The sequence below is a fragment of the Cricetulus griseus genome, chromosome 4 (assembly GCF_003668045.3).
Source record: "Cricetulus griseus strain 17A/GY chromosome 4, alternate assembly CriGri-PICRH-1.0, whole genome shotgun sequence".
Classification (NCBI taxonomy): Eukaryota; Metazoa; Chordata; class Mammalia; order Rodentia; family Cricetidae; genus Cricetulus; species Cricetulus griseus.
Genome location: NC_048597.1, coordinates 177,108,406 through 177,135,931, shown reverse-complemented (window position 1 = coordinate 177,135,931; position 27,526 = coordinate 177,108,406). Strand labels below are relative to the sequence as shown.

The 27,526-nt window shown below is 46.7% G+C and overlaps 1 protein-coding gene and 1 long non-coding RNA gene across 2 annotated transcripts in view; both read left to right on the top strand.

The window, feature by feature from the left end:
- Nucleotides 1-3,126: 3,126 nt before the first annotated feature.
- Nucleotides 3,127-5,775, top strand: LOC118238780. The gene is made up of 2 exons (XR_004769877.1): nt 3,127-3,320; nt 5,083-5,775. It is a non-coding gene; the product is annotated as an uncharacterized LOC118238780 (long non-coding RNA).
- A 7,380-nt stretch (nt 5,776-13,155) lies between these two features.
- The window catches only part of Ankdd1a (ankyrin repeat and death domain containing 1A), a 24,701-nt gene continuing 10,330 nt past the window's right edge, over nt 13,156-27,526 (top strand). The window contains exons 1-8 of the mRNA XM_035443777.1: nt 13,156-13,255; nt 15,050-15,148; nt 17,620-17,718; nt 24,049-24,153; nt 24,804-24,902; nt 26,010-26,108; nt 26,797-26,895; nt 27,189-27,287. Coding sequence (XP_035299668.1) covers nt 13,208-13,255; nt 15,050-15,148; nt 17,620-17,718; nt 24,049-24,153; nt 24,804-24,902; nt 26,010-26,108; nt 26,797-26,895; nt 27,189-27,287 — 747 coding nt within the window. The 5' untranslated portion in view covers nt 13,156-13,207. The remainder of the gene's footprint in view (nt 13,256-15,049; nt 15,149-17,619; nt 17,719-24,048; nt 24,154-24,803; nt 24,903-26,009; nt 26,109-26,796; nt 26,896-27,188; nt 27,288-27,526) is intronic.

Sequence of the window (27,526 nt, the reverse complement as noted above, 5' to 3'; positions counted from 1 at the left end):
ACCTCCACCACTCTACCCCTGTCCTCACTGTCTGTCCTTACCCTGGCAAACCCTACATTATTTCTAGTTAAAGCTTTATTTATTTTATGTGTATGAGTGTTTTGCCTGCGTGTATGTCTGTGTACAAGGCACGTTCCTGGTGTCTAAAGAGGTCGGAAGAAGGTGTCAGATCCCTTGGAACTGGAGTTATGGATGGTTGGGAGCCACCATTTGGGTCCTGAGAATCACACTCAGGTCATCAAGAGCTGTGCTCTTACCCGCTGAACCATCTCTCCAGCACTCTTTGGTTTATTTTTCATGGAAGGTCTGGCTGTGCTAGAGATAGGATCTTGTAAGCCTATAGGCTGTTGAACTCCATATTAGATGAGGATGACCTTGAATTTCCGATCCTCCTGCCTCCACTTCCCGAAGACTAGATTACAGGTGCACACACTCTGTCCAGGTTATGCAGTGCTGGGATTGCCTTTGAAACCATTATCTGGTTGTTGGTACCTATGGTGGAAAGAGAGAGCTGACTTCTACAGATTGTCTTCTGACTTTTTTCCCCCCCAAGACAGGGTGTCTCTGTGTAGCCCTGGCTGGCTTTTTATCACTTTGCCTGGCCAACAAATAATTTTCTTAAATTACCAAAAAGGCATCGAGAATTTAGTTTAATGGTCCTCATGAGGTTCCAGGGAAAAAATACAAAAACAAACAAAAAGAAAAACCAAGCCAGGCATTGGTGGTGCACGCCTTTAATCCCAGCACTTTGGAGGCAGAGGCAGGCAGATCTCTGTGAGTTCGAGGCCAGCCTGGTCTACAGAGTGAGTGCCAGGACAGGCTCCAAAACAATATAGAAAAACCCTTTCTCAAGAAAATCCCGAGAAAAAAAAAAGAAAAAGAAAGAAAGAAACAAAACCAAAGAAAAGAAATCAACTCTTTTCTTTTTTCTTTTTCTTTTTTTGAGACAGGGTTTCTCTGTATTGTTTTGGAGTTTTGTTTTGTTTTTTGTTGTTGTTGTTTTGGTTTTAAAGACAGGATTTCTCTGTGTAGCTAGCTTTTCGGAATTTGTCCTAGAATTCACTCTGTAGACCAGGCTGGCCTTGAACTCACAGAGATCTGCCTGCCTCTGCCTTCCAAGTGCCGGGAAAGAAATCAACTCTTACCATGAGGATGCCTCAAGTTCATAGCCAACCTGTTCTACATATCTGGTTCTATCTCAAAAACAAACAAAAAAACCCATCCAGGCATGGTGGCACACTCCAGAGTGATCTGTGAGTTCAAGACCAGCCTGGTCTACAGAGTAAGTTCCAGCACAGCTAGGGCTATGTAGAGAGACCCTGTCAAAAAAAAAAAAAAAAAAAAAAAAAAAGAATAATGGAAGAGAGACTCATCCAACACTTCCTGTGTTGAGTCCCCTTATCTCTAAGCTGTTCTACCCCAGCAAACACAGATCCAATCCTTTCTCTGCCCATCATTGAAATAAATGTGTTCTGGGCTGGAGAGATGGCTCAGAGGTTAAGAGCACTGACTATTCTTCCAGAGGTCCTGATTTCAATTCCCAGCAACCACATGGTGGCTCACAACCATCCATTATGAGATCTGGTGTCCTCTTCTGGTGTGCAGATATACATGGAAGCAGAATGTTGTATACATAATAAATAAATAAAATCTTGAAAAAAGAAAAAAGAAAATGCCCTATAGGCTTGCCTACAGCCTGATCATTGAAAGCATTTTCTCAGTCGAGGCTCTTTCCTTTTTTGGTGACTCTAGCTTGTGTCACGTTGACATAAAACTAGTCAGTACAGGTATTATTATTATTATTATTATTATTATTATTATTATTGGTTTTTCGAGACAGGGTTTCTCTGTGTAGCTTTGGTGCCTGTCCTAGAACTTGCTTTGAAGATTAGGCTGGCCTTGAACTCACAGAGATCCACCTGCCTCTGCCTCCCGAGTGGTGGGACTACAGGTGTGCGCCACCACCACACCGCTTAGCATTATTATTTTAAGATTTATGTTTTAGTTTTAAAAATTAAAGTCTGAGTGTTTGCCTGCATGTAATGAGGTCTACACAATGGAGTCTAGAAGTAGATAGACAACAGATAGTTTATTAAGAAAGTACTCACTAAAGGGAGTCAGTGACCAGGTTTGCACTGGAGCAGGCGTGACTCACAAGATGCCTCCTAGTCTGCTCAGCCAGGGGGAAGAGAGAAAAAAGGGCCCACATGCATGCCTCCCAACTACTTAAACCCTTGTTCTGTCACTCTGACCATGCCCAATCGATCGTGGTCAGTGGCACCTGTTACCAGCCCCAAGTAGGCATGGTCAGCAGTATCTCTAAACAGGATTTCTCCATACATACATGTATGTATTTGTAGCATACGGATGCCTGGTTTCCACAGGGGCCACAGTAGGATGTTGAATTTCTTGGAAATGGAGTTACAGACAGTTGTGAGACCTCATGCTTACTGGAAACTAACCCTGGTCTTCTGTAAGAGCCGTAAGTGCTTCTTAATCACTGCACCATCTCTCCAAGCCCTAATTTATTTTTCAATTTTTATTTTAAGTGTATTTTCAAATTAGGTATATGTGTTTGTCATCTCATCCATTTTCCAGGCAAGCATCTCTTTCCCTCTTGCTCGTCAGTATCAGAAAGGAAGGAAGGAAAGAAAGGAAGACTAAACAAAAAAACCAACCCAGGATTAGGGAGGAAGTTTGGGTATTTTAGATGAAATCCTGGGTTCAGTTTCCAGCACTCACAAAACCCAGGTCTGTAATCTCAGGCCTTGTTACAATCAAAGGTAGAGGCAAGGGGACCAGAATTTTGATGCCATACTTGGCTACATATTGAAATAGAGGTCAGCCTGGGCTACATGAGGCCCTATTAAAAACAAAAAAACAAGACCAGCAGATAAGGGTATTGCTGTTTCCAAGCCTGAAGACCTGTGTTCAATCCCAAGACACATACAGTAGAAAGAAAAAAACGAATTCCTTTTAGTTGTCCTCTGACTTCCACCGAAGTCTCCTCCTTCGCCAGTTGATCCCATGCTTCTCCCTCCTCGTGTCCCTGTGGCCTGAGTCACTGTCTTATTAGTTTTGAGGACCGCAGCACCGCTATGCTGCCTCTGGCTCCCCCTTGTGTCCAGGACCTGAGCTTCAGCGGGCCTAGCCGGCTCCGCCCCGCTGCGCTGAGTTCCAATCGCTCCCAGCAGTTCTGGTCAAGATCCCGCCCAAGGGTTCACGCCTTTATGTGGGTGTTGGGCGCCAAGGCTTTGTGCACCCTAGACAAGAATTCAACAGCCAAGCTACGTCTTCAGCTGCTTCTATATTTATGAAAGGTAGAATACGGGATTTATTCTGTGTTCTATAATACTATAATGGGAGGCCACAAAAGCGGTTACTGTGTCAGTTGGGGAAATCAGAATCACCTTTAGGTTGTGAGGTTGGGTACTCTTTATCCGGCCTGGCCTCACGCTGTTGTGGATACAGCCAGGGAGTGTTACTAAAGGAGGCTTGAGGCTGGAGACAGACTCAGTGGTCACTGACTCAGAGAACTATATCCGTCTCCTGGAAAGGGGCATTCTCCCAGGGTGGTCTCGGGGATGTCAGCAGGTAACCAGTACTTCTGACTTTTAGCTGAGATTGTGATGACCCGAGGTGACCGTGGGTCAACAGTGTCCTCTCCTTGGAAGTAAAACTGGATGTGGATCCAAAGAAAGAAGGCAGAACAAACCTGAAGCTGTGCATTGCCTCTTTATTCCTCATCACAGCGGAGGCCGACACCTTTTAGAAAGTTATACAGTTAAGCTCTGTCTCCAAAACAAAACAGAAACTCAGCTCTGAAACATGTAGATAGTCTATGTCAGGACAAATATAATTACGATTCCGAAGTATCTAGGACTCCTCATGGAACTGCACCATTGAATTCTGGCCCTTGAGAGGCTGAGACTGGGGGGGATCTTGAGTTTGAGTTAGCCTGGGCTTCCTAGAGAGCTCTTATCTCCAAAGTAAAACAAAAAAACTGGGCATGGTGGTGCAAGCCTTTAATCCCAGCTCTCAGGAGGCAGAAGCTGGTGGTTCGAGGCCAGCCTGGTCTACATTGTGAGTTCCAGGATATCCAGGGCTATATAGAGAGACCCCGTGTCAAAAACAAATAAATGAATCATTAAAAAAAAAATGAAACAAAGGGTTGAGATTTAGCTCAGTTGGTAGAGCACTTGCCTGGCATGCAGGAAGTCCTGGATTTGATCTCCTTTCCAGCATTACAGAAACTGGGCATTGTGGTACACACCTGGAATCTCAGCATTTAGTGGCCAGAGGCAGGAGGATTAGGAGTTCAAGTTCATCTTCATCTTCAGGTTACATAGGGAGTTTAAGGCCAACCTCAGCTACAGGAGAACCTGTCTCAAACAAACAAACAAACAAACAAAAAAACCAAAAAACGAAATGTAGGAAATATGTGTTGGAATGCCAGTTTGCTTCTGTGAAAACTCCCCAAATACCACCAAGCCTTGTGATTGGGCCACCAGCCACCAAGTTAAGGAACACACAGGGGGAACACAGCAAGTGACACCATGGAAAAGGACTGACAGAGACAGAGCTACATTGTTGGATTGTCTATAGGACAAAAGGCTCAATGTCTTTAACATACAACAGGGAGGCTGGGGTAAGGAAAGCAAGAGTTGGGGACATAGCTCAGTGGCAGAGCATTTGACCACTATGTATGAGCCCTGGGTTCGGTCCCAAGCACTGGGGGTGAGCTGGTGGGGTCAGGAAAAAATCTAAAGCACATGGAGATAAATCAGGCAAAGGAAGGCAAATATGACGTGTTCTTGCATTCATGTAGAAGAGATAACGTTGGTTTTAAAGTAGGGTCAAAAATGGTGGCTCCTACAGTCTAGAAAGAACATGGAGAGGGAAGTACAAAAGAAGATGGTTAATGGGCACAGGAGTGTGGTTTGATAGGGGCATTTATTTATTTATTAGAAGCAGGGTCTTTTTTTAAAAACAAAATTCACATTTTATTAGATTGAAATAAACTGTACAAAATTGATTTTATTCACCAAAAATAACAGTAATATTTTCTGTATTATTTTTTAGATAAACCACAAAACATTTATTTTTGTAGGTTTTGCTTATAAATCAAGGCAAAACAGTAGACATAATCATGTAAAAAGACAGAAGAACACAGACAAGTCAGTTGCCTGTGTGGATGGCCTTTGCTTCTGTCTTCACCGTGAAGCACAAATGAATCTATCTGTGAAGAAGCCTATGAAAATGTGGGTTCAACAAGGGACATAGACAGCAACAACCAAACGGAGAGCAACAGTTCCTGGCTCTGCCATTCACTTGTTCTTTGAGGTCCTTCCATCCTGACTGAACTATGCTGAAACCTGCTTGTTGAGCTCATAACCTTCTCTTGTAACTCCTGTGACTGTTCGTCCATCAAGATTTTGTTGTTTTGCTTTTGCAGTACTGAGGCATGAGCTTGCACATGCTAGGCAAGTGCTCCACTAAGCTATACCCCAGCCCTTGTCTTTTTGAGACAGGATCTCACTATGTAGCCCAGGCTGGCCTAAAACCTGTGATCCTCATGCCATTAGAAGTAGGGTCTTACTATGTAGCTGGACCCGGAACTTGCTATGGTGCCCAGCCTAACCTCTGCATCCTGAGTGCTAGGATTACACATGTGTACACACATGTATCAGGTGGAAGGCATGAATCATAATGTTCTGTAGCACAGAAGGACAACTATGTTTTCCATAAATAAACTGAAAATGTCAAAATAGCTAACAGATGGAATTTTGAACATTTTTAGCACACACACAAAATTAGTGTCTGAGGTGAGGTATTTGCCAGACCATGACATGCTGTATAAGTCTAGTGAAGAGTTACAGTGTGCCTTGTAAATTCATACAGCTACCATGTGTTAGCTAAAATATATTTTAGGCAGTTGTGGTGGCCCACACTTTTAATCCCTGTACTGAGGGCAAGCAGAGGCAATGGAGTTCCACATCTGTGAGTTCTAGGCCAGTTTGGTTTACACAGCCAGTTCCAGGGCTGCCAGGGCTGCACAGTGAGATGATGTCTCAAATATATATACTTAATATAATTTTAATATAATTGTAAAGGTGGAGGGCTGAAGAGATGGCTTAGCAGTTAAGACATGTACTGCTCTTGTAGACCATATGAGTTCAGTTACTGGTTCCCTCATTTGGTCTTCAAAGTCACCCACATACATCACACACAGACACCTACACATACACACAAATTTTTCGCTTAATTTTTATTTTTTTGGTTTTTTTTCAAGACAGGGTTTCTCTGTGTAGACCTGGCTGTTCTGGAACTCACAGAGATTCACATGCCTCTGCCTCCTGAGTGTTGGGGATAAAGGTATGTACCACCACCTCAAATTTAATTTTTTGATTGTTTTTCAAAATAGGGTTTCTCTGTATTGCTTTGGAACCTGTCCTGGAACTCTTGCTGTAGACCAAGCTGGCCTTGAACTTACTGAGATCCGCCTGTCTCTGCCTCCCAAGTGCTAGGATTAAAGGCATGTGCCATCACTGCCTGGCAAAATAAATTTTTTTAAACGAAAAGAAAATAAAAAAATTTAAGAAGCCATAGACATAGAGTGCTTGCCTAGGTAAACCTGGGGACCCTAGGTTTAGTTCCCAGAACCACATACAAGTACCCATGCATTCATACACATAAGAAAATAAAGAACCAAGGATGGTAATCCATACCTGTAAATCCAGCACGAGGGAAGTTAAGGCAGGAGGGTTGCTGTGAATCTGAGGCCAACCTTGACCACATAGTGAATTCCAGAGAAGCCTGGGCTATCCCGTGAGACTTGTTCTAAAAATAAAAACTAAGGGGCTGGAAAGATGACTCTGTGGTTAAGAGCTAGTACTGCTCATGCAGATGATCTGAGGTCAGTTCCAAGTACCCATGTCAGGAAGCTCACAACTGACTGTATGTAAGTCCAGCCCAAGGGATCTGACGTTCTTTCTGGCCTCTGTGGGTACCTGTACACACACACACACACACACACACACACACACACACACACACACACAGACACACACACACACACACACACACAAATAAAAATGTTTTAAAAATATATCAAAAATAAATTAGGAAAGAACAAAATCTAATTAAGGAAAAAAAGATTAACGAATTTCATGCTATTCAGATAAACTGAAGCACACACAAAAATACACACAAGTAAATCTGCACATATAAGAGAGCTGGGAAAATGAACATGGAGTGGATATTTCCTGACTTGAGGAATGAGGACTGCTGGGTAGTGGTGGCACACTAGGAGGCAGAGGCAGGCGGATCTCTGAGGCCTGCCTGGTCTACAGAACGAGTTCCAGGACAACCAGGGCTACACAGAGAAACCCTGTCTGGAAAAAAACAAAACAAAACAAAAAAATGAGGGTTGATAATTTTTACTGATGCAAATAGTATTGTGATTATTATCATTGTTATTTTATGTATGGATGCATTGCCTGCATGGATGTCTGTGTACTACAAGTATGCCTGATGCTGGAGGAGGTCAGAAGAGGGCATTGGACCCCCTGGAACTGGAGCTGCCATGTGGGTCCTGGGAATCAAATCCAGGCCCTCTGGGAGATCAGCAAGTGTTCTTAACCATTGAGCTATCTCTCCAGTTCCCCATGCTTAGATTTTGTTGTTGTTGTTTGTTTTGTTTTTTGAGACAGGGTTTCTCTGTGTAGCTCTGGCTGTCCTGGAACTCACTCTATAGACCAGGCTGGCCTTGAACTCATAGAGGTCCTCCTGCCTCTGCCTCCTGAGCACTGGGATTAAAGGCGTGTGACACCACTGCCCAGGGCCAGGGTTGTTTTTTAAAACACATTTTGTCCATAGAGATAGATAATGGCTTTCAAATAAAAGTGCTTATTAATTTTCTGGATATGATGGTACACATCTGCCGCCTGTAATTCCAGAATTTAGGAGACTGAAGCAGGAGAAAAAAAAAAGTTTGAGGCCAGCCTGGATGGCATAGTGAGTTCCAGACTAGCCCAAGATGTAGTGAGACCCTTTCTCAAAAACAAATATAAAACAAAACAAAATAAAAATGACTGTTCTGGGAGCTGGGGAGAGGGCTGGATGGCTAAGGATGAGTGGGGCTCTTGCAGTTCCCAGCACCCATGGAAACTGGTGAATAGCTGTCCGTAACTCAGCTCGGGGGATGTGGTACCTCTCTGGTCCTACATCCACATAACCACACACACATCCATCTACACACAATTAAAAATAATAAAAGTAAATCTTTAAAAAAAACTGCTTTAGGATAACTTGGGAGGAGAAAAAGGAAGTTGTCCTTGAGCTGTTACTTGCTGAAGTGTGGTGATGGTTGTGTGTGTTCATGTTTTGTTCTCTATTTTTTTGCACATTTGTCAATTTCTATAATAAAAAAAATATGTTGGGCTGTGGTGATGCACGCCTTTGATCCCAACACACAGGAGGCAGAGACAGGTGGATCTCTATGAGTTTGAGGCCAGCCTGGTCTACAGAGGGAATTCCAAGACAATACAGAGAAACCTTGTCTCAAAAAATAAAATAAAACAAAAACCCAAAAGAAAAAAAAACAAAAACAAACCAAAACAAAAGAACAAGACAAAACTCAGATCTGGAGCTGGAGAAATGGCTCAGCAAGTTAGAGCATTTACTGCTCTTGCAGAGGACCCAGGACCATCAGTCCCATCACCCGCATGGCAGCTCACGACTGTCTAACTTCACTTGGGGGTAGGGAATGGGCAGGAATCTGTATTATCCCTCTGGCTTCCACAGGAACTGCATACATATGGTGCACATACATACCTACACGCAGAGAAAATACTTATTTACATAAAATATTTTTTAAATTAAAAGTAACCTCAAATCTGCAATATGGAAAAACGATAATATGTGACACTATTCGTTTATCTTTTCTGCAGATTTGATCTTTTCTAAGTAGCAGGACAGGGCAAAAGTCATCCCTCCACATAGAGAGACCTCGTCTCAACACCCCAAACCATTCCTTTGTCTTTATCTGTTCTAGAGAGAGGTCCCCAGGACCATTCTGAGCAGTCTTTTTGAGCTTGGATAAATCTTCTGGTCACATGCCACCAGTCAGAGCATCTCTTTCAGCAAGGGCTGGTGGGACTAAAATCCGGAGACATCTGGAGACGGTGTCCAAACGTCACATGAACACGTGAAACTGCAAACATCTGTATCGGGTCTCCCACCGTGGGCCAGTCTAATATCTCCTAGATTTGAATTTCACTTTCCCCTCATCCTCCTCCCTTTTCTCCTTCTGTTCATCTAACAGAGAACGAAACAGCACAAGGAGAAGCAAGGAAGAGGGGTAACGAAAGAATTCAAGGAGCAAAATACTGCCATGCTCAAAAGCTTTGGTTAGTGTGTTTCTGAGCTTCTGGGGAACACAATGGGCCCCAGAGCATCCCAGGATCTTGCAGGGTGGTTAGAGATTGATTCTGGAGGGAAGCTGAGCGGGACATCACAGGAGCCCATGTGTTGGAGACCAACCTGGACAACATAGCTAGATTTAGTCTCAAACAAACAAACAAACAAAAAATACACCAACCAAACAACAATGATAAACAAAGGAGGAAAAAAAACATTTTTTTCTTTTTAAGTGTGAAATTACAGGGAAATGGACTCAAAGTGGGGAGCAGTGGGTCTAGTCACAGAATTATAAAATTGTGACCATGTCCTAGCAATTAAAGGCTACTGTGAAGTGGAGACGTAAATAAAGTAGGTGGCACACTTAACGCTGGGAATATGACACTTCAGCTAGTCTCCATAAAGAATGACAAGGAACTAGCCTGCTGAGGGGGAATGGATTGGAAGATCTGTTCCATGCAGAAAGAATAGCAGTTTCTTAGACCCTTAGGCAGCACAGAGGGTGGTTCATTTTGCTGGGGGAATTTTTACAACGTTAATTTTATTGATTTTTGTTTAGCTTTGATTTATTTTTTCTTCCTTCTGGTTAAGAAGTATTCCCCCCTTACTGCCAGACTGGATTCCAGAATGCCAGCCTCAGGCTGCTGCCACCGGCAGAGCACTCTGGCTGGGACAGCTGTACTTTCTGCCTTGACATCTGGCATCGTCCAGCTCTCTCTCTCTCTCTCTCTCTCTCTCTCTCTCTCTCTCTCTCTCTCTCTCTCTCTCTCTCTCTCTCTCCTCTCCTCTCCTCTCCTCTCCTCTCCTCTCTCTCCTCTCCTCTCCTCTCCTCTCCTCTCTCTCTCTCTCTCTCTCCCTCTCGTTTGCTTTTGTCTTTTGGCCAATCCAAGTTGCGTGATGGATACCCCATTGTCGTTGTAACCTGATTTTTTTTTTCTGATAGTGAATACATTTGACCACTTGTCTTATGTCTGCAGGCTTGGTAGGGTAGTGGGGTCTGAAGAGTCCAGAGGGCCTGTAGAGACATCAACGCTGAGAAGGTCCCAGGGGAATTGCTGGCAGGGGACCTAGAGCAGCTTAAATGCACAGCGGGAATGGGAGCTGTAGATGGGATATGGGTGTGCGGATCAGACTCACAGCTGCGCAGACAGCGGGCAGGATCTACAGAGAGATGCGGAACCTCTGCCTCCCACTCCCCTGCTCTGCGCGCTCCTGGTTCCGCGTACTCCTTGCCCCGGCGGCCATGCGCCCTGCACGAGCGGAGCAGCGGGATGGAGGAGGAGCTGGCTTGGGAGACCCACGGTTGTGAGTTCCGGTGCCGAGGGCGGGTGGACCCGGTGGGGGCCCGAGGGCCGTGGGGAGACCCCGCGTTCACAAAGGGCAGCCCAGGGAGAGGCTGGCCCTTCACGTGGCCTCCTTGATCTCGGGGCTTCTCTGTGGCTCTGGAAGAATGCTGCACAGGCATAGGGCAAAGCGGCCACACACCTGGGACTCAGCAAGTCAGGTGTGACAGCGATCCTTGTTAATAACTTGCTTTGTGTGCCAGGCTTTGAGGCAGGTCAGGCCGGTCGTCTTCTCCCTTTGCGACCATGTGGACAAGGCCTACTGTCATTTCCATTTATCAGACGAGAAAGCTGAGGGACCGGATGAGATCACATGACCGTATGACGGTAGACATGTAGAGATGCTGAATCCGGGATAGGGGCACAGTTCAGCAGATAGAATGCTTGTTTAATATATGCACAAGGCCTTGGGTTCCATCTCACAAGCCATGTAAAATCAGACACGGTGGTGCACATCTGTAATCCTAGTACTGGGGAAGTAGTGTCAGGAGGATCAGGAATTCAACATCATCTTCCATCCTTGGCTACATAGGGAGTCCAAGGCCAGCCTGGGCTACATGAAACCCTGGCAACCACCACCACCATCACCACCGCCACCACCACCACCAACAAACAAAAACAAAACAACCCCCTCAAAACCTAAAGACTCGTTCGCTCAGAAAATTGGGGTGTAGACACAATATCAAAGGAGGAGGCAGGACCTAGAAAAGAGGTGCTGTGGTCAGCTCCAGCCCTGAGTGGAATAAGGAACTTCAGAACATCTTTTAGAATGTACCCAGGCCCCCTAGATGTGTGGAAGGCATGCCTGTGGCCATCAGCTCTCCTAGGAGCCCTTTGGAAAGAGGACTGTACTATTGCCTCCTCTGAGGATTCTTAGCCTTGCTGCCCAGGCTGAGCCCAGACCACTGAACCCAGGAGTGCATGCTCAAATCCCCATATCCTGCCCAATGGGTTCAAAACGTGGAAGCCAGCTGTTACTGTCTGTCCAGATGAATGAGAAACAGGTGCTGGGCTCCAATAAGCATAAGTGTTACTTACTTTTAAGACTTTTACTTTTTTTTGGGGGGTGGGGTTCGAGACAGGGTTTCTCTGTGGCTTTGGAGGCTGGCCTGAACTCACTTAGTAGACCAGGCTGGCCTCAGACTCACAGAGATGCGCCTGCCTCTGCCTCCTGAGTGCTGGGATTAAAGGTGTCTGCACCTAGTCAAGAGTTTTGCTTTTTAATTGATTGGGTTTTTTTTTTTTTTTTTTTTTTTTTGAGACATAGTCTCACTGTGTATTCCTGACTGTCCTGGAGCTCACTATGTAGACCAGGCTGTAGTTTTGCCTGCATTTGCCTGCCTCTGCCTCTGAGTGCTGGGATTAAAGGCATGTGCCTTGCTTAGTTATCTTTATTTATTTATTTGTGGTGTGTGTGTGTGTGTGTGTGTGTGTGTGCGCGCGCGCGCGCGCGTGCGCGCGCGTGCGCGCACACAGGCACTCATGGTGTGCTTGTGGTAGCAAGAGGACAACGTTCCAGGTCAGTTCTTTCCTTTCACTATGTGGGTCTTGGGGATTGAGATCCAGCTGTCAGGCTTGGTGGCAAATGTTTTTACCATCCCAGCCACCTCGCTACCTCTCCCGCTTTTTCAGACTTTGTTTTCTTTTGTGTGTATGTGTGTGAGAGTGTGCATGGGTGGGTGCCTGCAGAGGCCGGAAGAGCGCATTGATCCCCTGAAGCTAGAGTGACCGGCAGTTGTGAGCTGCCCAACATGGGTGTTGGGAACTGAACTCAGATCTTCTGAAGGAGCAGTAAGTGCTCTTTGCCTGCTGACCCATCTTTGAAGTACATTTTTATTTATTTATTCTGTGATGTGTAGGTATGCTTGTACCAGGGTGCTCATGTGAGTGTCAAAGGGCAGCCTGCAGGAGAAAATGTCCTCCTTCTACCATGTAGGTCCTGGGATCAGGCTTCGTAACTCTACCCTCTGACCCATCCTGCCAATCCCTTTTTAAAAATTGGACTCTAGGGATCTGAACTCTTGTGGTCACTTTTCCCTATAAAGGTAAGCACTTTAGCCAAGCCTCCTCCCTTTACCTGGAGGAGCTTTGAGGAAGGAGAGAGAATACAGAGAGGGGAAGCCTTCCAACCAGACAAAGGAGAGTGGGTCCCTGCTGTGAAGGTGAAAGGGTTAGGATTTAGGGGCAAGGGGGGAAGAGATGGAAAAATGAAGAATAGAAATGTCTAAAAATGGGAGACCCTTCCCCTGGGTGGCATGCTAAGTCCTCACTGTCTTCTTAGCAAAGGTGGACACTGACTCCAGCGGGAATGAATTCCATCCTTCCCCAAATGCATCCCTAACGGTGTGGGGTTCCTTCTTCTCATCCCAAATCCCACTTTCTCCCCAGTGCTTCCCCTGGAGAGACAGCTCCATGAGGCCTCTCGCTGGAATCAGGTGGGGAGGATGAAGGAGTTGTTTGAGAAGAGGGTTAACGTCAGGGCTAGAAACCATGTAAGTATGAGTACCCTATGGTGCTGCCATCCAGTGGGACAAGTCACTGTGCCAGAAGAGGTGTGTTGTTTGTGTGCATGGACTTGGGCCGTGGTGAGGATGGGCTGGGGGGGGGGCGGGGCGTGCTCTGTCTTTGTTGCAGGAGCTGGCCTAAGGGTCAGGATTCCAAGCCAGGCTTTGGCAAGTCCAGACCTCAGACTTAGATGGGAAGGCCCATCTAAGAGACAAAGGTGGGGAGGTGCATGTGGGCAGGATTCTGGGGACCACGAGGGGCCAGGCAGGCAGAAAAGTAGGGTCCACGGCACTGCTGGGGAAGAGGATAGAGAAAGAAGTTGCATCTTTTAAGTGGACATTGAAGACAGGCCTACCTACCATGCAGGGTGGCCCCTCTCTTACTCAGAACTTCTGTCTCTGAGGAACTTCTTGGATGCTATCCTAAGGCATGATTAGCAGGCACTGGATGCAGGGTGGCCCCTCTCTTCAATCTTCAGAGCCAACTTTGGAGGTGTGGGAATAGTAACAAGAACTGTGAGTGTGTTTGCTGTGCTGGTTTTCAGAGCACTCATCAGCCAGTTTTTTTTCGTGGCTGTCATTCAGTCCTGGAGAGGTGAGGAGAGTAGGAAGTATTGGCCCTGTGTATAGTTCAAGGCAGGTGCAGTGGGGCAGAGGTAGGTCACTTTAGGTCACACAGCATGTGGTTGGTGACTGAAACTTTGGTCTCAGTTCCTGAACAAGTAAGTACCTGAAGGGAAGCATGGCCTAGTAGGATGGCAGTGCTTTGTCTGTTTGTTCATCCATCTATCCACCCATCCACTAATCATATTTACACACACACTCATTGATGTATTCATTCATTCATTAAGTGTATTCTCTCATGAACACTGGCTTATTCATTCATTCACTAAGAATTTATGAAGAGCATACCATATGCTAGGTACTGAGAACAGAGCAGAAACCATGACAGCAGTGGTCCCAGCCGTCATGGAGTCTGGTGGGGGAGCAAAGACAACACTCTGTCTCATTCCCATGGTGATAAACTGTCCCATAAACAAAGGGAGGAATCCAAGGGCCGTTGTCCCACCTGGAGGTATCTCAGAAAGCTTCCATGGAGTGAGGTGAAGGGCAGTGTTTCAGGTAGAGGGAATGGTGTGCCAGAAGCCCCGAGAAGAGAGAACTGGCATCCACGATTACAGTGACAAGCAGTGTTTTCCCTTACTGCCTCTCATGAACTGAGACAGTAGAGAAGTGGACCATACAGAGGAGGCTGGTGGCCCAGCCTGCTCAGATGGACCGAGGGCCAGAAACCAGGATGAACTCCCAGGGTGGTGGACAGTGAGCCAGACAGTCTGGCCCTTTCTGCTCATTGTGAGTAAAGAACCAGACACTCTGTTTCCCTTGGGGACATTGAGAGCTGTCTTAGATCACATGTGGCTTCCCAGTAGGAAGGAAGATTTGGAGCTGGAAACCATCTGTCCCCTCTGAGAAGCAATGGGGGGCAGTGCCAGGCCACACAGGGCCTTGTAGGCTCAGGCTTAGGCGTTTGCCCCAAGAACAGTGAGGAGCTATGAAGTTTCAGGCAGGGACAGATGGGCCCAGTCAGTGTATCCTATAATATTTTTTTTGGCTGTACCATATCAGGGAAAAGAGACCCCAAGAAGGGCTGGATCCCCAGCCAGCTGGTCACCAGAGCCACCAACAGCCTTTCCTCCCTGCAGGCCAGCTGTCTTGATAGGATGGTGCTGGGGGCAGGCCAGGCAGCCTGATGGAGTGACAAGTTTCCTCTCCTCCTGGCAGGTGGGCAGAGTGGCCCTGCACTGGGCTGCAGGTGCTGGGCATAAGCAGGCTGTGCGGCTGCTCTTGGAGCATGGGGCTGCTGTGGACGACGTGGACTCGGTAGGGAGGTGTGTGTGGTGTGTGGTGTGTGTGTGTGTGTGTGTGTGTGTGTGTGTGTGTGTGTGTGTGTGTGTGTGTGTGCCCACGTGTGCGCATGAGCATGTGTCTGCCTGTCTTCTTGTCTCAGGGGCAGGGGTGTCCTCATTCTGTCTGACCTGTGAACAAGTCGTCATTGGTGAGCTTGCTGCTGACATGCAGATGCTTAGATACAGGCTGGGCCCAAGTCAGTCTTAGGGATTGGTGATACTGGACCCATTCCATTTTCCCTGACAGGGGAAGAAAGTGCTCTGTATTGTCAATGGCCTTTCAGCCCAGGGAACATTATAGTCCTTCACCATACCATGTGATAAGGGAGACTGATAAGCCATAGAACAAATAATCATGTAGATCAATGATGGCCTGCTTAATGAAAGTACCAAGAAGAGGGTCTCTCCTGTGATAGACCATGGGGCTCTACCCTGCTCAGCCCCTGAACAGGAACTGGCTAAGAAACTGTCCTGGAACAGATTGGGCAAATCACTAGATGTCACTCTGCTTGAAAGGGAGGGAGCCCCAAAGACAGGATCTACAGAATTGCCACAGGTTTAGGAGAAGGGCTGAATCTGACAGTGCCATTTGACACAGACATTCTTTTTTTTTTTTTTTTTTTGGTTTTTCGAGACCAGGCTGGCCTGGAACTCACAGAGATCCGCCTGCTTCTGCCTCCCGAGACACAGACATTCTTAAAAATGGATACTTAGAGCCAGGTGGTGGTGGCCCACACCTTTAATCCCAACCCTTGGGAGGCAGAGGCAGGTGGATCTCTATGAGTCCAAGGCCAGTCTGGTCTACAGAGCAAGTTCTAGGATATCCAGAGCTACAAAGAGAAACCCAGTCTCAAAAAACCAATAAATAAATAAATAAATAAATAAATAAATAAATAAAATAAAGATACTTTGGACTAGAGTTGTGGCTCAGCTGTGGAGTGACTGTCTAGCTTGCATGAGGTCCTGGGTTTTATCCTCAGCATGGGGGCAAAGGAGGAAGAAAGGAAGGAAAGAAAGGAAGGAAGATAGGGCGGGAGGGAGGGAGGAAGGAAGGAAAAAGTATGTATGGAGAGAAGGTCTCAGGGAGCCCAAGCTTGAACTTCTGTTCCTGCTGTCTCCTCTTCCTGGATGCTCTAAAGTGCTGAGACTACAGGTATCACCACCACACCCAGTTTATGAGGTGCTGGGGATCACAGCCAGGACCTCATACATGCTAGGCAAGATCTTTACCAACTGAGTTACACACCTAGCCTCCAAACTAAATTTAAACTAAACTAAACTAACTAAAAAAACAATGGGTATTGTGTCACACACCTTTAATCCTAGCATTTAGGAGACAGAGGCAGACAATCTTTGTGAGTTTGAAGCCAACCTGGTCTACATAGTGCGTTCTAACCCAGCCAGGGCTGTTACACAGAGAGACCCTATCTCAGAATAATAAACAAACAACTAAATGGCAGATGAGATGGCTTAGGTGGTAAAGGTGCTTGCTGTATGTACAGCCCGGTAACCTGAACTCAATTATTCAGTCCTCGGGAGCCACAAGGTAGAAGGAAAGAGCTAAGTGCAGGGTTCTCTTTCAATCTATACACGTGCTCCACTGCAAGCACGTACAGTAAATACAAGCTACATAGCTTGAGGCTAGCCTGGGCTACATGTGAACCTACCTAGAAACAACAACAACAAAAACAAACAAACAAACAAAACCCCCAAGCAAACCTGAGATCTGTTGCCTCCAAATGTTTTATTTTATTTTAAATGGTCCTTCTACTGAAGTAGCAATGAGAGTAGATGGCAGCTGTTTTAATTTTAGGCTTCATCTAGCAAAAGAAAGTTTCCAATAGTAAATCAGCCTCTGTTGTAAAAGCAACAAAACTAGCTGGGTGGTGGTGGCACCCGCCTTTAATCTCAGCACTTGGAGGCAGAGGCAGGTGGATCTCTGTGAGTTCAAAGCCAGCTTGGTCTACAAAGTGAGTTCCAGGACAGCTCCAAAGCTATAGAGAAACCTTGTCTTGAAAAACCAACCAACCAACCAACAAAACAACAACAACAAACAGCAAAACTGGGCCTGCAGAGATGGCTCAGTGGTTTGGAGGACTTGCTACTCTTGCAGAGGACCCAAGTTTGATTCCCAGAACCCACCAGAACATGGTGGCTCACAACCATCTGTAACTCCAGTTCCAGGGAAACTGTCACCTTCTTCTGGCCTCCTCTGGCAGCAGACACACATATGGTGTGCTTTCACATATACAGGCAAAACCCCCATGCATATAAAACAAAATAAATAAATAAATCTTTTTAAAAAGCCAGCAAAACTTTCTGGTGTTTTAAGTGCCTACAGCCTGGGGCTGTCTGGACAGAGTGGCACCTATGGATGAATGGTTTGGCCATGTGGACACAGCCGCTCCTTTGCTTCTCCTCACCTCCCCATGCCCTCTCCTCTAGTTTGGGATGAATGCACTTCTCCTGTCTGCCTGGTTCGGCCACTTGCAGATTGTGCAGCTTCTCGTCAACGCTGGGGCCAAGGTCCACTGGGAGAGCAAGGTAAGGCCTCAGCTGGCAGCCTCAGCCCCTCTGCTTCCCTATTCTCCCCTCCATTTCCCACCTGCTCCTGTCTGTGGCAGCGTGCCTGGCCTTCTGGAACCTTGCGGGGGGTGGGGGTCACTGAGCTGAGTTCTCAGAAGCCCCTCCTAGGGTGGAGAAAGGGAGGGAATGTTTCATTGGGAGATAGTCTCTCATCTGGTTGGCCCCCTCCCTGCTCCGGGGTGGAAATTCTCTGGCCAGCTGATTTCCATATTTACAGACAGGGTTCTGCCCAGCATCCCACTGGGCAGTTGAGAAGATGCACAGAGCAGGAGGTCTTCCTTAGGCCTCCTGCCAGGCTCTGCCCTCCTCACCCTCGGGGTGGTAGGTGGAAAAAAACCCTGAGTACAAACTCTTTTTTTAAGATTTTATTTATTATGTATACAATGTTCTGTCTGCGTGTATGTCCTGCAGGCCGGAAGAGGGCACCAGATCTCATTATAGATGGTTGTGAGCCACCATGTGGTTGCTGGGAATTGAACTCAGAACCTCTGGAAGAGCAGTCAGTGCTCTTAACCTCTGAGCCATCTCTCCAGCCTGAGTACAAACTCTTAAACCTTGGGTGGATTGCTTTATCACCCAAGCCAGTTTCCCATTTGGATATGGGGGGTGTGGTGAGCTTACCTACCTCAAGGTGGTGGGAGTAGCAAGAACACTAGTGGGTGTAATGCCGCAGGCTGGGTGGGTGCTGGCCCCTTAGGAATCTGGCCTACCTCAGTACTTGGTGTGTGAGTGACTTAAGGGAGCAGGGTCCCACAAATCTGGTGTCTGGAATCCCTCCACTAGGATTCCAGTCACCCTGGCTGGCCTTGAACTCCTTATGTAGCAGGCGGTGGCCTTGATCCTCTTGCCTCCACCATCCAGGTTCCGGGATGCCATCACACCTTGTTTATTCTGAGCTGGAATAAAACCCAGGGCTTTGTGCATGCTAAGCTAGCACTACCCACTGAGCTCCATCCCCAGTCAAAATCAGTTTCCTGTTATGGTGCCAAACACCCCTCAAAGATGTCCATATCTCCATATCCTAACCTCAACCTGTGAACTCCCAGAATCTAACACGACAAAAGTAATTTTGCAAATAAGATTATAGATGTTGAAATGGGAAGGTCCTCCCCCCTCATTATCCACATGGGCCTCTTGTGATCAAAGGATTTCACACAGGAAAGAGAAGGGAGGGCAAAAGGAAGCTGAGGCTGGAGTTCAATTCTCAGAACCCACATAGCAGTTCATAATTATCTGGAACTCCAGTAACCCTAACCTAACCTTCTCCCTAAGCCTCTAGAAGAAATGTGCCCTTGCCCACCCATTTTAGTCATTCTTTAATTTTAAAAAAATTTTATTTATTTATTTGTTTGTTTTTATTCAGTGTGTGTGTGTGTGTGTGTGTGTGTGTGTGTGTGTGTGTGTGTGTGTTCTTCTACCATGTAGTACTTCATCAAACTCAGATTGTCAGGCTGCAAGTGGCTATACCCACTGAGCCATCTATCCAGGCCTCATTTTAGATTTCTAATTCCCAGGACTGCATGTGAATACCTCTGACAGGACACACGATGGTGCGTATATACCTCCTGTAATCCCAGCACGGTGGAAGTAGAGACAGGAAGATCAGAGTTCTAAGCCAGTTTGGGCTTCACATTCAGCCCCTGTCTTAAAATCCAAGACGAACCAAACTAAACAAAGAGAGTATGTTTAAAGTGGGAGTTTCAGCAGCAAATGTGTAAAGTGAGGACATGACTGCTCCAAGGTATGATTGAGGGGAAGGCTTTTATTGTAGATATTGTAGATTCTGGAGGTATCTGGAAAAGGCCAGAGCCTGGAGATAAAGTAGTAGGCTAAACATGGCCAGTAGACAGAGAGAAGAGAGAGAGGGAGAGCAAGAGAGGAAGAGAGGGAGAGCAAGAGAGGAAGAGAGAGAGAGAGAGAGAGAGAGAGAGAGAGAGAGAGAGAGAGAAAGAGAATGAGAGAGAGTGCAACAAGCAAAGAGCTAAGAGGACCAAGAGAGCCAAAAGCCAAGAGAGCACAAAGAGTGCATGGCTGAAATGGCAGGGTTATATAGCAATCAGAGGCTGGGGGAAGGGAAGCCCATGAGTTGGAGGAGTTTAGAGTAGGGGGTGGAATGAGAAGAGCTGAGAGGAGCCAGGATGCCAGCATGGACTCTGTAACAGGACTTGCAATGCTGAGAGAATCTGGAGGTCAGCAAGGCCTTTGGTGTGCTAGTAAGTGGCACAGTTTGCCATTTGTCCCAAGTTTCTTTTGGACCTGACAGGCAATGTTGGTTTTGTTTGTTTGTTTGTTATTTTTTTTTCTGGTTTGTTTCTGAGACAGGGTAGCCCTGACTGGCCTGGAACTCACTCTGTAGATCAGGCAGGCCTCAAACTGACAGAGATGTGCTGTCTCTGCCTCCTGAGTGTTGTCATTAAAGATGTGTGCCGCCACCACCACCACCACCACCACCACCACCACCACCACCACCACCACCACCACCACCAGGTTTAGATGTTGTTTTGAACCACGAGGAGGTTTACAGTGATTTGCTATAGCAGCAATAGGAAACTAATGTATAGTTGTAAGCCTGCATACTTGATTTAAACATTTCCTGTGTAATTTATTGTATATATTTAAGTAAATGATACTCTGAGCAAGGTTCATAGGCTTTACCAATTGCCAGAGGGAACCTAGAGGCTGAGGACGTGGCTCAGTGGCAAAGCACTCGCCTAATACACATGAGACCCTAGGTTAAAGGTAAAACAAACAAGCAAACAAACCAGGAAGGAGTTTAGCAGTGGCCGGCATGTCTGACAGTGCTCACAAAGATGCTGCTGTGTCAACGGGTCATAGGATCTGAGCCTGAGTGAGGGTTTTCTGGAGAGCACCTTGAGAAGACACTGAGATTCAAACTCAAGGTCCTCTTGTCTAGGGCTAAATAGTCCTGGGGAACCTGGTAGCTGTCTTGATAGATTTACCATAGAGAGATTGCTGTGAATGAACCTTGCCTTGGAGGTGGTGGTGGTGGTGGTGGTGGTGGTGTGGTGTGTGTGTGTGTGTGTGTGTGTGTGTGTGTGTGTGTGTGTGTGTGTGTGTGTTATATGGGGATTACAGTTCTGAGTGATGGATTCCACTTAGATCTCCCATTTTACCATCCTGAAAAACACTCTAAAGTTTAGTGGCTAGTATAACTGAACTTTAGTTAAAATAACTAGGACTGACCCTTTTTCTTTATTTCCTCCTTCCCCCTTCTAACCTCCCGCCTTTTGTCTTCTTTTGCTTGTTTGGCTAAGGTCTTACCCAGGCTCACCTGGAACCCACAGTGTGGCCTCAAGGCAATCCCCCTGCTTCAGCCTCCTAAGTTGATTATAGGTGTCAGACAGTGTACCTGGGATTCTTTTCTTTCTTCAATTTGAGGCAGGGGCTCACTAATAACCCTACATGTTCTTGAATTTGTTATCCTCCTGCCTCTGCCTCCTCAGTGCCTTGCTGATGTTGTTCATAGCTCCATCCCTCTGGTTTTGCCCAGGTTAACCCATGCGATAAGTAGGCTTGGGCTGACTGGACTGTAGTGCATCTGGAGCCTCTGCAGGGAGGGTTGGGACATCTGGGATCATGTCACCAGCCAGCCTGGACTCCTATGTGGCAACAAAATATAGTAAGAACGGGCCTGGGGCGGATCTCTGTGAGTTCGAGGCCAGCCTGGTTTCCAGAGCGAGTGCCAGGATAGGCTCCAAAGCTACACAGAGAAACCCTGTCTCGAAAAACAAACAAACAAACAAACAAACAAACAAAAAGAATACTTTCCTAGTAATACAAGACCCTGGGTTTGATCCCCAATATCACATAAATTAAGCATAGTGGGCACTCTGGTGGTGGAGGCAGAAGGATAAGAAGTTCAAGGTCTAAAAAATAAAAATAAAAAAATGAAAAAAAATAAGTTCAAGGTCATTCTTGGGTGCACAGCAAATTTGAGTCTAGTCTTGCCTGTTTATTGAGAGGGGGATCTTGCTGCATTGCCCAGGCTAGCCCTTAACTCCTGGTCTCAAGTGATCCTCCTCACTCACCCCCTTGAGTATTGAGGAAGACTATAGTCATATGTCATACCTAGCCTTTTTCTAAAGTATTTTTTAATTGGATTAATTTCTCACTGATGCACTTTTTGAAATATATATATTCCATATATATGTATATATTCCATATATACATATGGTACAATGTAAATTTCAAGCAGCTATTTATTTCCCTCCAAATACTTCAGCATGATTATCATTAACTAGAGTTTACATACACTGAAAGCCACAGACCTAAAATTTAGACTCACTGAGATCTGACTGACGGCCATCAAAATGTAGACCAGCAGTGTTCTGCTGATTCTTAGGGTGCAGCAGTGGATGGTGAGCACTGAAAAACAGTGCTCCAGGGGCCCGAGAGATGGCTCCATGGTTCTAGCACTTCTTGAACCAAGCTCATACTAAACCTGTAACTTCAGATCCAGGAGGATCTGATGCCCTCTTCTGGCCTTTGACGGAAGGAAGGGTGGAGCAGAGCACACGTATACACACATTTCTTTCTTTCTTTCTTTCTTTCTTTCTTTCTTTCTTTCTTTCTTTCTTTCTCCTTCCTTTGTTTTTTTTTTTAAGATTTTATTTATTTATTATGTATACAACATTCTGCTTCCATGTATATCTGCACACCAGAAGAGGGCACCAGATCTCATAACGTATGGTTGTGAGCCACCATGTGGTTGCTGGGAATTGAACTCAGGACCTCTGGAAGAGCAGTCAGTGCTCTTAATCTCTGAGCCATCTCTCCAGCCCCCACACATTTCTTAAAAAATCTTTGCTTTATGTGTGTGACTGTTTTGCCTGCATGAATGAATGTGTACCACATGTGTGCCTATTGGATCCTCTGGGGTTATAAATGGCTATGACCCACCATGTGGGTACTGGGAACCTGGGTCCTCTACAAGAGCAACAAGTGCTCTTAACTGCTGAGCCATCTCTCCATCTCTGGAAATATTTTTTAAAAATACAAACCGGGGCAAGAGAGATGGCTCAGTGATTAAGAGCACTGACTGCTCTTCCAGAGGACCCAACTTTAATTCCCAGCACCCACATGGCAGCTCACAACTGTCTGTAACTCCAGGATCCAACACCCTCGCACAGATATGCATGCAGGCAAAACACCAATGAACACAAAATAAAAATAAACAAATCATTTAAAAATGTTACTCATTAATTATAATAAACAAACAAATAAATAAAAAGGCAAACAGTGCTCCAAGGACTCCAACCTTAATGCAGACAGGGGTGGGTGTTCTGGGTCATTTGTCCTTTGCTAGTCTCCTTCATTTAAGTATCACTCAAGAGACCTCTTCCTACCTCCACCTCCCTCTCAAAGGCCTCTTGACTTCAGATCCAGCATTGTACAACTGGCCTTTGTTCTTCCTGGGAGGTTGGGTCTTAGTGACCTTACACTGACCAGTCAGTTGCTGGCTTCATTTTTTATGCACTTTTACGTGTGTGTGTGTGTGTGTGTGTGTGTGTGTGTGTGTGTGTGAGAGAGAGAGAGAGAGAGAGAGAGAGAGAGAGAGAGAGAGAGAGAGAGAGAGAGAATTAGTGGAATCACATGCATTTAAGGCCAGAGGATATCAGATCCCTTGGAACTAGAGTTAATAAGGATGTGTGAGCCATTTGATGTGGGTGCTGGGAACTGAACCTGGGTCTTCTAGAAGAAAAGCCTGCTTTAAACTGCTGAGCCATCTCTCCAGCCCTGTTTGGCTTCTTCATTTGCAGCTGTACGAAGGAGGTTGGCACCTAGAACTCTCACATATTGCTCTGTGGGAGGTTCTTAGGACTGCAAGTGCTGTGTGACCTTACAATTTGGAATCACTTTTCTGTTTATAAAATGTTTCCTGTCTGATGACATGGTGATGAAAACCTTTAATCCCAGCACTCTGGAGGCAGAGGCAGGAGGATCTCTTTGAGTTTGAGGCCAGCATGGTCTACATGGTGAGTTCCAGGCCAGCTAGAGACACATAATATTTTTCCTGTACTCTTCTGACTTGCACTGAAGCAGTCTGTGTGTAAATGCAGACTCAGAGAGGTGAAGGCAACTGGTCCCAAACCAGAGCTGATGAGCATGGAGCCAGGCTTTTGGCTTCTGGCATTCTGACTGTTGGCTGCCTTGCAGGGTCATGCATGGGCTCTGTTTATCATTGACAGCATTGTGTGCTGGGAGACAGGTAGTATATGAGGAGGGGCCCTTCACAGACTCCAAGGGCCCCCTTGGGCTTGTTTCCAGGATGGCCTGACCTTACTGCACTGTGCGGCTCAGAAAGGACACATGTCTGTGCTGGCCTTCGTCATGGAAGACCTGGAGGATGTGGCCTTGGACCATGCAGACAAGGTAAGACCCATGCATAGCTATTTAACTCTCCCATTGGCTAGGACTTCACTGGGTGTATACTGTTAGTTGGGGCACTATTGGATGTGTCCTATTGGCTCAGGCTCTAGTAGGGATGCTGCACACCTGGAGTGCATTCTTTGATCAGCTAGGAAAACCGAATTCTACCTTGAGTGTCCCTGGAGGGGACATGGCAGGTACATGACGGGCAGGATGAAAACAGAACATGGATGACTCTCCCTTCCATCAAGGACTAGACAGGTTAGAGAAAGGAGCCTGTTTCCTGCTTCCTGGAGAAGTGGGCAGTTAGGGAGGAAGAGTAATTGAAAGGGTAGAAAGCATCCTTGGAACTTGAAAGGCAGGAAATAGTTCTGAGCGTGTGATTTCTGGCCAACTGGACTCATGAGAGGGGAAGTCAAAGGGGCTGGGGGTCCCCATGGAGATGTCTCAAGCCCGAGGACTCCCTCTTTATGGCAGCAGGGAGCCACTGAAGGAGGGGCAGCTGTTCAGAACCTGGGGCTGAGTGGCATGGGGAATGGGGTAGGAGAGACCGCTGTAAGTACTGAGAGGTGAGGAAAGCCCAGGCCAGCGGGCAGGGTAGGTGTGTGCACTGACAGCATGAGGAGACTCACCGTCTCTCACTGTCTGGTCAGCTGGGAAGAACAGCATTTCACAGAGCTGCTGAGCATGGACAGCTGGATGCTCTGGACTTCCTCGTGGGCTCTGGATGTGACCATAGTGTCAAAGACAAGGTACTGTGACTGATAGGCACACTAAAACCCCTGACCAGGCTGCAACACTCCCTGCACCTTCTTGGTCCTGGCACATCCTAGAGCCTACCCTTTTTCAGATTTTGGGTTTTTTTTTTTTTTTTTTTTTTTTTTTTTTTTTTTTTTTGAGACAGAGTTTCTCTGTGTAGCTTTGGAGCCTGTCCTGGAACTCACAGAGATCTGCCTGCCTCTGCCTCCTGAGTACTGGGTTTTAAGGTGTGTACCACCATCACCTAGCCTTTTTCAGGTTTTTTTTTTATGTGTTTGAATGTTTTCCCTAAATATATGTGTGCCATGTGCAGGCTTGGTGACTTCAGAGGTGAGAAGACGTGTCAGACAGTTGTGAGCCACCATATAGGTGCTGGGAATTGAACCCAGGTCCTCTGGAAGAGCAAGTGCTCTTAACCTCTGGGCCATCTCTTCAGCCTCCTACAGTCTACCTCTGACTGGAGTTCTGCTGGGGGGAAAGGCCCCTAAAGGCCAGAATGTGTCGTGTGTCTGATGTTCTTCTAGTGGGCATGTTAGTGCATATGGGCCAGCTGGTGGGGTGTGAGTGTCCCAAGATGAAATCTCTCTTTTTTTCTCTCTCTTTCTCCCCTACTCCCCCCTCTCCCCACTTTTTTTTTTTTTTTAAGGCAGTCTTGTATAGTTCAGGCTGACTTCAAGCTCAGTATGTATGAGTATGAGAAAATGATCTGGGACTTGTCTGGTTTTTATAGGTTTTTATTGCCATGCCTGGTTTTTGTAGTCCTGGCGATTGAATCAGGGGCTTTGTGCATGCTGGGCACTCTACAAACTGAGCTACATCCCCAGACCTGACTTTATTTTTAAAGTAATGCCTCCTGTCTTGAATCATAAGGACCAAGAGTATGTTCAGGACTTGGGCCTTGAGAATGCCCTGTTTGTGGCTTTTGGTAGTGACAGGCATGAAGCTGGTCAGACTTGTTTTGTAACTCTGGGCCTTAACTTAATGTCAAATAAGCGGGGTGGGGTGTGGGGTGGAGCGCAACTCTAGTGGCGGTTCTGTGACATACTGAAATTTGGGGACTCTGTCATCTGTGAGCCCTTCAAGCAGTCTTCTTCCTGCAGGAGGGGAACACGGCCCTGCACCTGGCTGCCAGCCAGGGCCATGTATCAGTGCTACAGAGACTTGTGGACATTGGGCTAGACCTGGAAGAGCAGAACATGGTGCGTCAGCAGCTGCGGACACAGACCGATGAGACGCTGGCTGGCGCTCTGTCTTTGAGGAGCCCCCAGCCTGTGGTGCAGTGTACTTTGTCTTGGTAGAGACATAGGGCAGGCATGTTCTCACACTGACACCCACCAGGAGGAAGTGAGTAGCAGCCCCAGGGACCTGGCTGAGCAGGGTTGTCAAAACATAAGAAGTACAGCGTTGGTGGCATACACCTTTAATCCCAGCACTTGGGAGGCAGAGGCAGGTGGATCTCTGAATTTGAGGCCAGCCTGATCTATAGAACAAGTTCTAAGACAGCCAAGGCTTACCCTGTCTCAAAACACACACACATACACACACAACACACACACACACACACACTAAACAAACAAACCATGAGAAGTTGCCACTGTCTGGATGGTCAGAGGTAATTTTGACATAGGACATAGGAGGGACTAGATTATGAGGGTGAGATGGGTTAAAGGTCAAGGAGAACATGGACAGAGGTGTTGATGAGGTCAGCATGTCACGTGCATTCCACACAGTGAGACCATCAGTGTAGGCTCAGAAACCACAGGTAAGCAAGCCCTTTGTCTTCACTAGTAGGCGAGAACTCCAGGGGTCAGAGCAGAGGTATGTGCCCTTAACTCCGAGTCTGGCTTCGGCTTCTGCAGTCTCCATCCCTTTCCCTGTGTGTTTCAGGAGGGTCTGACTGCTTTGCATGCAGCTGCCAAAGGGACCCACAACGACTGTGTGAGGCTTCTCCTCAGTGCTGGGAGCAACGTCAATGCCCTCACCCAGGTAGCCAGCCCTCCTGAGATCGGTGGCCTCCCTAGCTACTGAGTCATGTCAGTCAGACTCCTGAATGTTCTGTGAATAGAGGCTTTAAGCCAGTCATCCTGGGTTCTGCTCTTGGTTTCTCCATGGCTTAGGTATTGTAGTAAGGGCTACAGTGGGCTCTTTCCCAGCCACTTGGCCTGGGCAAATCGCCGATGAGACTTGAGACTGCCATGAGACTTGAGTGGAATATGAGTCTTGGTGCCTGTCACATGAGAGATCCTTGGAATAGTGCCCTGATGCCTGTTTCTCTCCAGAAAAAGCTGAGCTGCCTCCACTACGCAGCCCTTGGTGGCTCTGAGGATGTGTCCCGGGCACTCATCGAGGCAGGCGGGTGCACAGATGTGGCTGACCAGGTAAGTATTGGACCTGGACTGAAGAGATCTACACTGCACTCTCCCATAATTGTGTTAGTTAAGCACGAAGGGAGAGCTAGGCACTTCCTGTTTCGTGTGGTTGGGGTGGGGCAGGAACTAAAGGAATGGTGGCATTTCATTTCTGATGGCTTGTCAGGAACAGGGTTGAAACCAAACTTGACAGAACTCCAAGCTGAACTACCTGCACCTGGAAATCTTTAATTTTTGTAGATCTAGCC